Genomic DNA, 12,993 nt, shown 5'->3' on the forward strand with positions numbered 1-12,993 from the left:
ATAATATCTATCTTAAAAATCCTTATCTAAAGTAATCCGGAATATTAAATTGCATGTATTTCTTCGCAACTTGAGTGCTTTTTGTCCAAAATATTTGGAAGTGGTTAATTTCAACACTGAAACAACAAATTGAGATTGAAAAAGTTCCTAATTCAGGTCACTCTTGTTTGAACGAGAAGCAAGGAAAAAAAAAAAAAAAAAAAAAAAAAAAAAACACCCCAAACTAACGCCGCAACACATTGTACATACGGGGGAGACACAATCTCGTTATCGCAATCTCCGTGAACACAACCGATAAGCCTAATATTGCGCCCATGGCAGCAGCGTCGAACCCCTGCCGTCCTCATATGCCTTTGGCCAGCCTTCCCATTTCCAAAATCAATCATCGCCTCGCTTCCAATAAACCCGCCTATCAGTCTCAGGAACGTTTGCTCCGCTCTCGCAAATCAATTACTCGTGTAAACCTAATACCTATAAGCGAAACGAAGCTGATCGATGAGTCTACATACCTGCGTTGCTTGTACATACACATACACTCTACAAGCTCGATACGAATTTTCGAAATATAACAAACTGTAAGCGGTTTTTCACATAAAATACGCCTGAATAATATTATGCATGGAACACATATCCTCATTTCCACTTTATTTAGATAATAAGCTGTAACGATCGTTACTATCGTTTTATTTACAAGTTTTAAATGTACGTAGTACAATTAGAACTAAAAACTTTTCGAATCCCATCCTCCGATGAGTAAAAAGGGCATTATATGAACCAAGACATTGACGCGTGTGGTCGTTTTTAACTTGCGAATGATAACCAGTGAACTCAATATCCCAGGAGTCCAAAATTCCAAAAACTAGTAAAATAAGAAGTTACAACATTGTGTCCGACGAGTCGGATTGACTGAAAACTCGTCTCCAAGCCAAAAGCTCCTTTGTTGGTAAAGAATATCAAGGCAAACAAGTGGCGCTCCATGTCTTAGATTACATTTTTTTTTTTTTTTTTTTTTTTTGTATGAAGGAGCGAGGAGAAAATCTTCAGACACCCCGACTGTTCCGGCGGTAGTGTCAATTACAACCTGATAAAGGCACCTGCACTCTATAATGAATTAAATAATTTAAATTAAGAGATCTGAAAACATTATAGACGATCATGGAATAGTTGCGACGTTTCAACTACAATTGTTGGCCCTGAAAAGGGCCGATTTTTTTGTATTCCACTAAGATTACTCTTTGGATTACTTTTTTTCGGTTTTTTTGGGCAAAAGCACAGCTTGAATGTTGGGAAGGACACCCCCTTGGGCGAGCGTTACGTTGCCGAGTAGCTTGTTCAATTCCTCGTCGTTGCGAATGGCTAGTTGGAGGTGACGAGGGATGATTCTGGTTTTTTTGTTGTCACGGGCAGCATTGCCAGCCAACTCGAGAACCTCCGCGGACAAGTACTCGAGTACCGCGGCCAGATACACCGAAGCACCAGGACCCACACGTTCGGCGTAGTTACCCTTCTTCAGGAGTCGGAGGACGCGACCGACCGGGAACTGCAGACCCGCACGGGAGGACCGCGTCTTGGATTTCGCCTTAGACTTTCCTGCACCACCTTTGCCACGTCCCGTCATTGTTCAAACACTAGATTTTTCAATGCAACTTGTCGCGTAACGAGTCAGAGCTTAACTATGCCTTGTGGGCATTTTTTTTTGACAGGCGATTTTTTTCGGCGTTGCTGCGATCGCAGCTACTCCGAGCCAATCACAAGCCAGCCCATTGAAAAAGTGGCAGTAGTGGGGATGGTCCGCAGAATTGCTAGTAATTTACTATTGTCGAAAGATGTTCCAACAAATTATCCAACTGTGAGCAATAATAAAGTTACAGAAAAGAAATCTGGATATTTTTTTAAAGTTGAGAGGATGTAGAGGACCTAATCGTAAGCGCTAATTCATCATTTCACTTTTCTTTGTGAGCTAAAACGGTTATTTTTGAGGATGAGTGCCATCTAGCGTTGGCGATTTTGATTTTAAAAGTACCCTTTTTGTTTCCGCCTTCCGGAAAAATCTCCGTCAGGGGCGCTAGTGGCGTTTTCATGATTTTATTTTTTTTTCACTCAAGATGGAGCTTACAGGCCATTGTCACGTATGCTAATTGCTAATTAGCAGTTTTCTTTCAAGCTAAAAAATAACTGTTATGCTAACAAGTGTAAAACAGTCTTTTGTTTTGTTTTTTTTTGTTTCATGGAACGGGGAGCAGAAAATCTTCATAGACACCCCAGCTAATCCAGTGGTAGTGTCAGATTCACCCGGTGTGCCTACCGATTAAAAACTAACCTCCGGGACAGGTCCGTGAGGACCACTCCCCTAGAAGACAAAAAAGTAAAACACAGTGGTACCCTGTCGCTAGTCTTATACGTTTTTTTTGAGTGCCACAAGTACGAGCTGTTTATCTTTGAGTCAACCTTTATCTTTGGCACGCTCTCCTCGAATGCTCTTGATCATGCAGTGTCTCTACGGACGGTAATTGCAGAGGTCCGTGTCCTTGAACGAAGTATGCTTTACAAGCTTCCTGGATCAACACTGCAGTTGAGCTTGGGAAGCAAGGGTCATAGTACTCGCACACGATTTGCAAGTTCCATTGAGCATTAGATTCTAATATTGATTTACAGGTAGTGCAAGTTACGTTGTAAATAATGTGTTGGCCTTGAAAAAGGCCGGTTACAATGATGTGATAGCTTATGCACGTTCTCGAATGCGCCTTGCCAGCATGAACGTCCTTGGGCATGATGGACACCCTTCTGGCGTGAATGGCATAGGTTCGTGTCCTTGAACAATCCAACGAGAAATCGTCTTTTTTCGCGTTGGAGCACTTAAGCACGTTAGGTTGCTGGATGAAATTTTCCAGCTGAACGAAGTACTCACTCATTATTCTCTCCAAGTACTCGATCCGTTGTTTCCGTTTGTCGAGTTCTTTGGCGATTGCAGAGGGCACAGCTGTGTCCCAGGAAAGTGGGCTGCGTTCCCGCTGAGTTGCATTGGTTGACGCGGATCTCGGCTCTTGAGCTCGAGGGATTGCTGGTCCATTGGCCGGCTGTTTGTCTTGATAGACATTGCGGGGAATTGTGCACTGTTGTCACCTTCACTCGCACTATTGAGCGCGGACTTCATGAAAGATGAGGATTCTGTTTCTTCCAACAGCGCGTTGAAAGAGTTTAGTCACTCTGACTCTAAATTGTGGATTATCCACAGTGCTCATTGTTTGGCTGTGCCCTAGTGAAGGGCTAGCCAATTGGGCCACCCCTGAGGGCGGCGTGTACGCGGGTGTAAGATTTAACAGAAACAGTCGCGCGGCGCAACTAAATCGCGGTTACGGCAAGAGAAATAGAGGTAGCCCTGAAAAAGGGCCGTGTAGAGTGAACTCAAGTCTGAGTAACAGCGATGCGTAACCGGCGTGCGTTCGATACGAGCGCTCGAGCAAGACTGCACTTTATTTTGACGTGTCCTTTCGTAGGAGTTTCAAAATTACAGGAGTAATACACACGGGAGCGTTTGTCACGTTATGAACTCTATGTTGGCCCTGAAAGGGACGGTTGAAATCAATTACTAGCTTAGGCACGTCCTCCAAGAATACGCCTTGCCAGCTGAAGGTCTTTGAGCATGATAATGACCCTTACGGCCTTGCCAGCTAAACGTCCTTGAGCGTTATCCTTTCAATGTGAGTAGCGCTAAGTTTTGTGTCCGCGAACATTGAGGTACGCTGTACAAGCTTCCTGGAACGTCGTTACTATGGAACTAGGAAGCCAAGGTCACAGTACCCGCACTAGTTTTAACAATTCAGGGGTAATACACATGGGAGTATTAATTACGTTGTGAATATTGTGTTGGCCCTGAAAAGGGCCGGTCAAAATTAATAGCTAGCTTAAGCATGCTCTCCACGAATACGCCTTGCCAACTGAACGTCCTTGGGCATGATGGTCACCCTTTTGGCGTGAATAGCACACAGGTTCGTGTCCTCGAACAATCCAACGAGGTACGCTTCACAAGCTTCTTGGAGTGCCATTACAGCAGAGCTTTGGAAGCGAAGGTCAGTTTTGAAGTCCTGAGCCACTTCACGAACTAGGCGCTGGAAGGGCAATTTGCGCAGCAGAAGCTCCGTGCTCTTCTGGTAACGACGAATTTCTCGAAGAGCAACAGTTCCCGGCCTGAAACGATGGGGTTTCTTTACACCTCCGGTAGCTGGTGCGCTTTTACGAGCAGCTTTGGTAGCCAATTGCTTCCTGGGGGCTTTACCACCAGTAGATTTGCGGGCAGTTTGCTTCGTGCGAGCCATTGTAGATGACTAGGGAAATATACAATGATGTCTGCTTGACTGACGATGGCGTACTGAATCTACGTTGTCGTGATGTGTGCCAGGTTCTAATTTTACCCCCTCCAAGTCGCAGCCGGTTTAGTGCAGAAACGTTACCCCCTCCACGAACGTAGACCAAAAATTCTTCCCCCACCTCGAAGCAGAGTGGGGTCGTGGAGGGGGTGGATTTGGAGGACGATCGGCGCGCCGGTGGATTGAAGATACGATCATACGTCCTTTGACAGCCAGGCGCAGAAGGTCTCTACTAGCTTCTCTAGCCCGCATCATCTCGTAATCATGACTGGTCGTGGAAAAGGCGGTAAAGGATTGGGCAAGGGTGGAGCGAAACGTCATCGCAAAGTGCTACGTGATAACATCCAGGGTATCACTAAACCCGCCATTCGCCGACTTGCTCGTCGAGGGGGTGTCAAGCGGATTTCTGGCCTCATCTACGAAGAAACTCGAGGTGTCCTGAAAGTCTTCCTCGAAAATGTCATCCGGGATGCCGTGACTTACACCGAACATGCTAAAAGAAAGACCGTCACTTCTATGGACGTAGTTTATGCACTCAAAAGGCAAGGACGCACCCTCTACGGTTTTGGCGGATAAATTCGACGCCAACTTGAACAACCGGCCCTTTTCAGGGCCACTAAAGTAGTTTAAACGTAGTACTATATGCATTATCGGGTTCAGGTATCAATGATTTAATGCAAATGTGTCCCGCGGTGCATTAATTACTAGTGATGCATGTTCATCTAAAAAATTATTGATAATACAAGAAATCGGGCTAAAATTCATAGATACTAATACTAAAATATCGATAAAAACGTTCTACAATTTATAAATTAATCAATGAATATTTCTTATAATACATTAATTTTAATAACTATTAAAAAAACTTGCATTAACACTGTTAGTTTCAACAAATTATTTATCGCTTTTAACCCCATGTCCGATGCTCTCTTTAATTATTAGAACTACAGATACATACTAAACAAACTTTATTAATTTAAACTACATAACAGCTCGCAATACACAAACTAATAGATCAATTAAATAATTCAACTCGCCATTGATTGTTACGCGCGAAGTTTGAATATCACCAATACGTTATATATTTGGCAATTAGCCAATCACCAAATAGTTTTTTTAAATTCCGCGCGTAGAAATTGTGTTTGTGTGTATACACCCAACCTAGTGTTCGTGGTTTTTTCCTCATGGGATTTCGATATCGCTTCTTTTTATATCGATATCGTGATAAATCACTACCAAAAATATCGATAAAAAACATCGTTTATGGGAGCTTGGAGGTCAAAATGTCAATATAGTTAGAGCAATGATGCGTATTGCGTAATAATAGCATCAGCAAAATAACTGGATGACACTTGGTAACATTGAAGCAGAAGCGATTTCCAACCTTTCGTTAATGCTCCCCATTCATCGAGAAACGAGATATGGGGCGATGAAAAAAAAATGTTAAGCATACCAAAAAAAATTCTGACCTATCAAATGAAGAATGTATCTGAAAAACATTCATTTTTCGAAATATTTAAAATTGTAGTTTTTCATTGAGTCGGGAGCATCAATAAGCATTTTTCACCGAAGAGCACGTATCAATATAGCCTAAGAAACAAAAAAATCATTTATCAAAAGTCCTTCACCTGTACGCAGCTCGACTCAATAGTGGGTACCACGAATGAAGCACTGCGGTTCCATCAGGGGCGATTAGCTTTTACCATTTGCAAGCAGATACAGCTCTCTGAGACGATCGCCGAAAAAACGGACGCATTCGAAGTCGCTATGCTCACCACGAGTTGGGCAATCAGAGTGATAACCAACGAGTAAGTAGGAAGAAAGACAAAGCATCTAGGGCGCGTACAAATACTTGAATGGGAACACAAAAAAAAAAAAAAAAAAAAAAAAAAAAAAAAAAAAAAAAAAAAAAAGTACGATGACTCTGTCGCCGATGTACGTATTTTTTGACTACACGATGCCGACGGTCCCATTATTGACTGGTGCATGATTATGTGATTGATAGACTTTCGTACAAAATACATCCTATACCCCGACAACCGCAGTCACTAGCATTTATTTGTTGTTATTTTGGCTGGTTGGGTGTAAGAAGCTGCGTGAATTCACATCAAATGAAGTTAAAAAGATCAGATCTTTGGTTGTCTTTAAAGAGACAATGGTAATATTGGCAAAGTTGCCCTAACTAAGTATGTATACGCGCGTGAGCGCAGATGTAAGGGTAGGCAAATGTAGTGTGGAAGTTCAGCATTTCCTTTATTTTTTAATCCCTTTAAATTTTCACACCTAGTCACAAACAATCATTTTTTGAATAAAATTAATTTTTATTTCGAATGATTACAACTTCTGCGATTGATTTGTAGCACCACGGAAATCGTTGGACATGCTCTGACTTTTAACTTTTGCGCTACGTTTTTTATTTAATTGTAGCAATTTGTACATGTAATCAAGTAAATAGTAGACGATTAGTCATAGTCCTATTCTTGAAACTTGTCTATGGACCATTTGCTTGATTACCTAAGACGAGAATGGCACTCGAGAGAACACGAACTAATGGCTAAGTAGATATTTTTCGAGTAACTGTTGTTAGATGCTGATATAAACGTTGTCAATTATATATTGTGCTATTGTGCTGTTTTGCTTTAGGACTTGGACTCGTTTTCTGTGAAGATTCAGTGGGATCCTCAAGTATCGACGTTTTCGTCGATCTCTAATCAATTGGAAAAAAAAAAAAAAAATTTATTTTTGTCGCTTTAAAGCACGAGGTAGGCTTGTGTATATGGGGCTCAACGAATTCAGGTGGAAAGCTCCAAGGATATCCTGACACCCATCCATCTACATATCCAGCGCTGCAGCTGATGGCAAACTTTGCTCTCTCGCTCGAGATTTACACCCACGACGCGGGAATTCAAAACCACGTAGGTACACACGTACACTCTCTCGCGTGTCCCGCGCGCCGGTGTGGCCGTTCTCTTTTTCCAGCACCATGCCAGCTCTCTCCTCGCGTGCGCCCTGGGCCGCCGCCGCCGCCGTTCTCTTCGCCTCGTTCCCCTCGCTTCGTCCCCTCGATACCTTCACCCGGGCTGCAGTGCTCGCTCTCGCCGTGTGTTCAGTGCTCGCCCGTCGCGCAAAGCGTGCAGTGCACACTTCTGCGGGTACAAAGTATACCTTTTTTTTTCTCATCACCTTGTATACCTACAATACTACAACGCAGTGTTTGCGTGTTTACCAGTTGTGCGTCGTGGTCGCGTGCTCTCCCGCATACCACGCGTTCCGGTTTTTCCGTTTAGTTATTGTCAAATGTTCACGAATGTTCATGCACCCGCGTAAGGCAACTCTGGTGTTTTATCCTCCGGAGTAGTGTCCCAAGGATACATTGTTACTGTATCCGTATGCCGCCGAGGTAACATTCACGGCCAGGACGCTGCCTCTAGCGGGCGAGTCCAAAGGACTCTTTTCCTTCCCTGCATACATATATCCCTCTCCCGACTCGCTGGCAAACGCGTGTCCTGCCTCTTTCTCTCTACGCATCTAATTTGTTTCTCGATTTGTGCCGCGTGTGTGTTTGTTTGTGCCCATTGTCCGCGTGCAGTAATAATCATTATCATCATACATTATGATCCCCTGAGTTGTTTCATTGTTGGCGAATAAGTTATACCTAGACTGCTTGTATCATCTTGTTCCTGTGCATACACACATGGTATGAACTAATGCATTGAAGGACCAACGGCTCTCTCGATGCATTTACGGTTAGTATACTTGTACATTTACTCTTACTCGTCGAATTCAGCATATCCGTCCAACTCCTGACCAACATTTTACTACAGTACTTGTGTTTTTTTTGACAAAACAATGCACAAGCAACGCTGCGCTCCTTTTTTTCTTTGTTCACATTTAAAAAAAATTATTTTTAATTAGCCATCGACCGACTAAGTATAGCCGTTACGAAGCTGCGTTGTTTATTGTTAGCTTGCTCCTTGTGTGTGTCTAATCTTGGGATGTTTTTTTTTTTTTTTTTTTATTTATTTATTGAGGATGAGCTCCGTTCCGTGACACTTTCTTCACGAGCGCGCGGGCCCGTTTTCCTGCTTGAATACAGCTTGCATGTGTACGAATATATAGGTACACGGATGCATGATAGATAGATGCTACTGTTATACGGACAGTGTGCACCGGACGGCCTCTCTTTTTCTCCTTCGTGCTGCTGTTGCTCCTGTAGCCATCATCAATGTATCTCTGTCCTACTGTGCACTTGATTCCCTTGTCCTATCTTATTGTTATTTTTTTTTTTTATTTTTTTTTCCATCTTTCTAGTTGATCTCTTGTATACACACAAGTGCTAGCCAAAAAGGGTAAAATGCTCTCTCTTCATCGTTATGGTCGTGGCTTCATAATCATGTTCTTAAATTGCATGCCTATACCTACCTGCGCGTTGTGTTGTCTGTAATAGGTACCTAATCCGCGTACCCTATGCTGCCGATGCAGTCGATGAATTGTAAAGAACAGGACGAACTGTACTTCTTACGTGATGCACTGTACGAAACTTAGCTACTAGTAATGGTACGAATTTTATTGGATGCCTTGGAAATTAGTTTGGTTCGAATATATTGCAAGATTACGGGGTTTTTTTTTTTTTAAATCGCTATTTTAATCTTTAACGGCAATGAGATGAAAATTTTTTTAAATCTCTTTGTTGATAACATAAACTTGAGCCATTACCTTATTTTTTTGGTGCAATATTTTTTTTGATAGTTTCAAATGAACAAAGTACCCATGTATTTAAAATCCTAGATCATATTCTAGTACATTTTTTTTCTTTATCACATTGTCTACGGGAAATAATTTAAATGGATCGAGAAATCATTATTTAGTTAGTACAGCTTGTTCAGGAGACGGATGAAAAACAATTTTTTTTTTGTAAGAATAAAGAAATAAAAGTATAAATTGCTGTATCCTGATTCGTGTAGTAAAAGCTTGTAAAATAATTCACTAAAAGTTGTATTTTTTATAAAGCTAAATCTGCCAATTAATTTTATTCAACGTCATATAAATATCCCAATATAAAAACAAAAAGTCATTGAAAGAGAACGATGCATCTCAACGTCTTCTTTCTCTGTTCTCATGAAACTGGTTTCGCAGCTGGAAAAAAAGGCATTTAACTCGAGGAATCTCTTGTTAATGTGGGTATAAAGACAATTATTTTGAAAATACCGGTAAATCAAGTTTTCCATCGACGTGTCTTTTTGCAGCAGTAAAAAAAATATTGCTCTCAGCGATATCTTCGTAAATCAGAGTTATATGCCTATTTATTTTAGATAAATATTTGTATACGAATACGTACTTGCATTTTCAGATCAATACATTTGCAAGCTGAAACAATTATCATCCATTCAATCACATTATCCGTTGAAGTAATTATTGTGGTTCAAACAAATACTGCTTTTGAGTTTCACATACATTAATCAAATAGTATTTACGTTCAAATGTGATTTTACAATTAAAATTGACCGGAAGTTTATTTTAACGGTCAGATTACCGTACGTAAGAGTAATAATTTCAGTAGCAACATTATATTCGAATTAATGCAAACGATCCGTTAGGATGTATATATAAATACAGAAAAGTAGCGTTATCGGAGTCTTAATTATTTTATTCGGCTTGCATATCTTGCGATTTTTTTTTTTTTAGTATATAACCATTTTACACTGTAATCCCTACATATTTTATGAAAGCAACGCACGATTGGTATTTGCCTTTGAATTAGGTAATTTATTTTTCAGTACGTTACTGATTGCAGAGCTTGGGATTTTATTGCGCATATATTTGTTGGTGATAATACAACTGGCCGCGTTTATTTAAGATCACAAGATAATACGAAAGATTCTTGTGAAGATTGCGCAAACTGGCATCGATACAGTCGAGAAATCGTTTGGTACAATACAAGTAAAATGAAGAAATCTTCATTTTCATCGATACAACTTGTGAATGATTACAAAAACTAAAAATAAAATGTTTTACATAAACCGATCATTTCGAAAAACATTTCAAATCGAATCATATTAAACAGACTTGTTGACAGCAACATGTAATAAGCACTTATGTACGCGGACGGATTCTACAAACACAATGTTGAATGAGAAACTCTAAAATATAGTATGTATCTCTGGGACCCAAGACATCATATTACAAAGTTACTTTATCAATGTCCTTCAATGATTATTCATTGGTTGAAAAAATCATGACCTAAAAATTGTCTCAAAGACGTCGTGTACAAAATATAAATATATGTTTATGAGTGTCGTCTTTTCGAGTGCCTAATAAAACCCGCGCTTTTCGATTACCATATTTATCCCGAGCTTTTAAAATACACTTTTAATAATCGATATTCGGTAAATAGCGAGGCTGATCGCGAAAATAAACGAGGCAAAGGACTGGTACGTGCGTCATCGCGCGGAAACTCAACTCTCGTTAGCAGCGTTGGACTCGAAATTACAGTAATTTGGACCTGCTGACTTTAATTGGGCTTAATTAACGCGTTTCGCTCTTAATAAAAATTTTAATTAAAAAGGCATCATAGAAAATACACGTGCACTCGTGGTATGTGTATATGTACTTATCGAAAAATAAGGGGGCCAAAAGTTCGCACGCCCGTGCACCGCGACGTCCATTAGCTCGAGGGCGCGCTTGTGTTTACAATACGCCACTTGCACAGCTCTCCTTCCCTTTATCACACAAGAAGCTGCCGTAAAAGCAGCGGCAACAATTTTCTTTAGCCCTTTTTTTTCCGCGCGCGCTCGTGCTCTTGAGAGAGAGAAAAAGCGTTTTTACAGCGGCAACGCCAGCCAACCAGGTGAGGTACTTACTCGGCTTTTCTGTAAACCTACCGCGCGTGTCGAGGCACTACAGAAAGAGGATAAAGTATCTCTTTCTCCTCCCGCATTTAAAACTTTGGGCATCGGAGAAAGAACGGGGACTCGACGGAGGAATGGCTCGTTTGTGTGGGTGTATATTAGAGTACACGTTTACCAAAAGTATACACATAACCCGTGTGTAAGTGCACTGATCCGAGAGCTTGTGTGTGTATATGGGGTTACTGTTGGCTTACCGATCCCCCGTATATACGTGTGTATCGGTAAAGTTAGACGGTGGCAGCCGCCGAGTGAAAGTCTGGCCGCTCCGGTGCTCTTTTCGCTTTAGCCGATCGAACGATTCCGATCGCGCGAGCTGATGCCTGGCCGCCGAGAGGATTTCACATTAAATATGGTTTTTTTTTTTTTTTTTTTTTTTTTTTGTTTTTTTATATTATAGTGTACTGACCTACTATGGGTATGTGCACTTTTCCTTTCCTTTATTCATTGAATCATTTTACATTGTCTTTTTAAATATCGTTACATCATATCATTGTACACATTTCTCTTATTTTTTCGCTGTCATTACATGTCTCTTCATATTCGCTTGTATGTTTGTATTGTATATCTTCCCGGTAACGCAGGACCAGTCATCGAGAAAACTTTTCACATTTCTTATTCTTATTTTTAAATCACTTTGTATTTTTTTTTTTTTTTATCTTAAAATTAAGCCTCATCCCTAAGTCGGTTTCATGGATTCGATACCTGGCAAGAACCATCAGAAAAAATCTGAGTGCCCCGACCGGGAATATATATACATTTATGGTACATGTGCCTAGTATATTCCATTGCGCGTTTGAGTGTTTTTTTTTGTTTTTTTTTTGTTTGATGGAGCGGGGAGGGGAAAATCTTCATAGACACCCCAGCTAATCCGGTGGTAGTGTCGAATTCACCCGGTGTGCCTACCGACTAAAAACTAACCTCCCCGCATGGGACAGGTCCGTGAGGACCACTCCCCTAGAAGACAAAAGGGCATAGGAGAAGAAAGAAGAAGGACTTTAGCTGCACGAAAGCTCCGTATGCCTTGTCCCGGGTGCAGTTGATGTGCCGAACGTACGTGAGTCGACGATCTAGCGTTACGCCGAGGTACTTGGCGGAGTAGCTCCAGTCGATTTCTACTCCGTTGACCTTTATCTTCTGCAGTTTCTTCCTGGGATTTTTCCAGGAGACGAGCCTGGCTATAGTCTTTGCCGGGATTTCGCAAGGAGTGCTGCGATGGTCGCATCTTTCTCCTCGTTGGAGGCTTTTAAAGAATTTATTAGCTGGATGGAATTTTCCAGCTGAACTGAGTACTCACTCGCTATTTTCTCCAAGTACTCGATCCTCTGTTTTTGTTTGTCGAGTTCCTTGGCGATTGCAGAGGGCACAGCTGTGTCCTAGGAGAGCGGGCAGGAGAGAAGCTTGAGAGCGCGCGAGATCGACTTGGGAAAATAGCGCGCTCTCTACGTCCTTTCCGCCTTTTTTTTTCCTTCCTCTTCCGATCGATCGGTTTCTTTTCCGTAGTGGTTCATTATCTTCTTTGTCGCTTGTTGGATGCGCGCAGTGGTCCAGTATAAAAGAAATACTTTTTAAAATTTTTTTTTTACTTAACATCCAACCAGACCCTTCCTCCATCAATTACCTCGATAAATTTGGTAAAAAACCCACTTTATGCAAATTTGGAATGGAAAAACTCTTGGGGCAAAAAACTAAAGCTTTGAAATGGATCGATCGTTCTAATT

The 12,993-nt window shown here is 41.3% G+C and overlaps 4 protein-coding genes across 4 annotated transcripts in view; 2 read left to right on the forward strand and 2 right to left on the reverse strand.

Moving 5' to 3' along the window:
* Positions 1-1,240: 1,240 nt before the first annotated feature.
* Positions 1,241-1,618, reverse strand: LOC111642957 (histone H2A-like). Its single transcript, XM_023389812.2, has one exon. The coding sequence runs from the start codon at positions 1,616-1,618 to the stop codon at positions 1,241-1,243; it is 378 nt and encodes a 125-aa protein (XP_023245580.2).
* Positions 1,619-3,905: 2,287 nt separating this feature from the next.
* Positions 3,906-4,316, reverse strand: LOC106644705 (histone H3.1-like). The gene has a single exon (XM_014360343.3). It carries the CDS (start codon positions 4,314-4,316, stop codon positions 3,906-3,908), a length of 411 nt encoding a protein of 136 aa, XP_014215829.2.
* A 314-nt stretch (positions 4,317-4,630) lies between these two features.
* Positions 4,631-4,944, forward strand: LOC106637138 (histone H4-like). The gene has a single exon (XM_014349806.3). It carries the CDS (start codon positions 4,632-4,634, stop codon positions 4,941-4,943), a length of 312 nt encoding a protein of 103 aa, XP_014205292.1. The 5' UTR covers position 4,631; the 3' UTR covers position 4,944.
* Positions 4,945-7,491: 2,547 nt separating this feature from the next.
* The window catches only part of LOC106637153 (uncharacterized), a 48,470-nt gene continuing 42,968 nt past the window's right edge, over positions 7,492-12,993 (forward strand). The window contains exon 1 of the mRNA XM_023389799.2: positions 7,492-8,113. The gene's annotated coding sequence lies outside the window, so the exon portion shown is untranslated. The remainder of the gene's footprint in view (positions 8,114-12,993) is intronic.

The sequence above is a fragment of the Copidosoma floridanum genome, unplaced genomic scaffold (assembly GCF_036245765.1).
Source record: "Copidosoma floridanum isolate Cflo_tuat_1 unplaced genomic scaffold, Cflo_Japanese_pri ptg000029l, whole genome shotgun sequence".
NCBI classification, from domain to species: domain Eukaryota; kingdom Metazoa; phylum Arthropoda; class Insecta; order Hymenoptera; family Encyrtidae; genus Copidosoma; species Copidosoma floridanum.

Excerpts from the sequence above, each read along its gene's own strand:
- LOC111642957 (XM_023389812.2), bottom strand. The coding sequence starts at position 1,618 with ATGACGGGACGTGGCAAAGGTGGTGCAGGAAAGTCTAAGGCGAAATCC.
- LOC106644705 (XM_014360343.3), bottom strand. The coding sequence starts at position 4,316 with ATGGCTCGCACGAAGCAAACTGCCCGCAAATCTACTGGTGGTAAAGCC.
- LOC106637138 (XM_014349806.3), top strand. The coding sequence starts at position 4,632 with ATGACTGGTCGTGGAAAAGGCGGTAAAGGATTGGGCAAGGGTGGAGCG.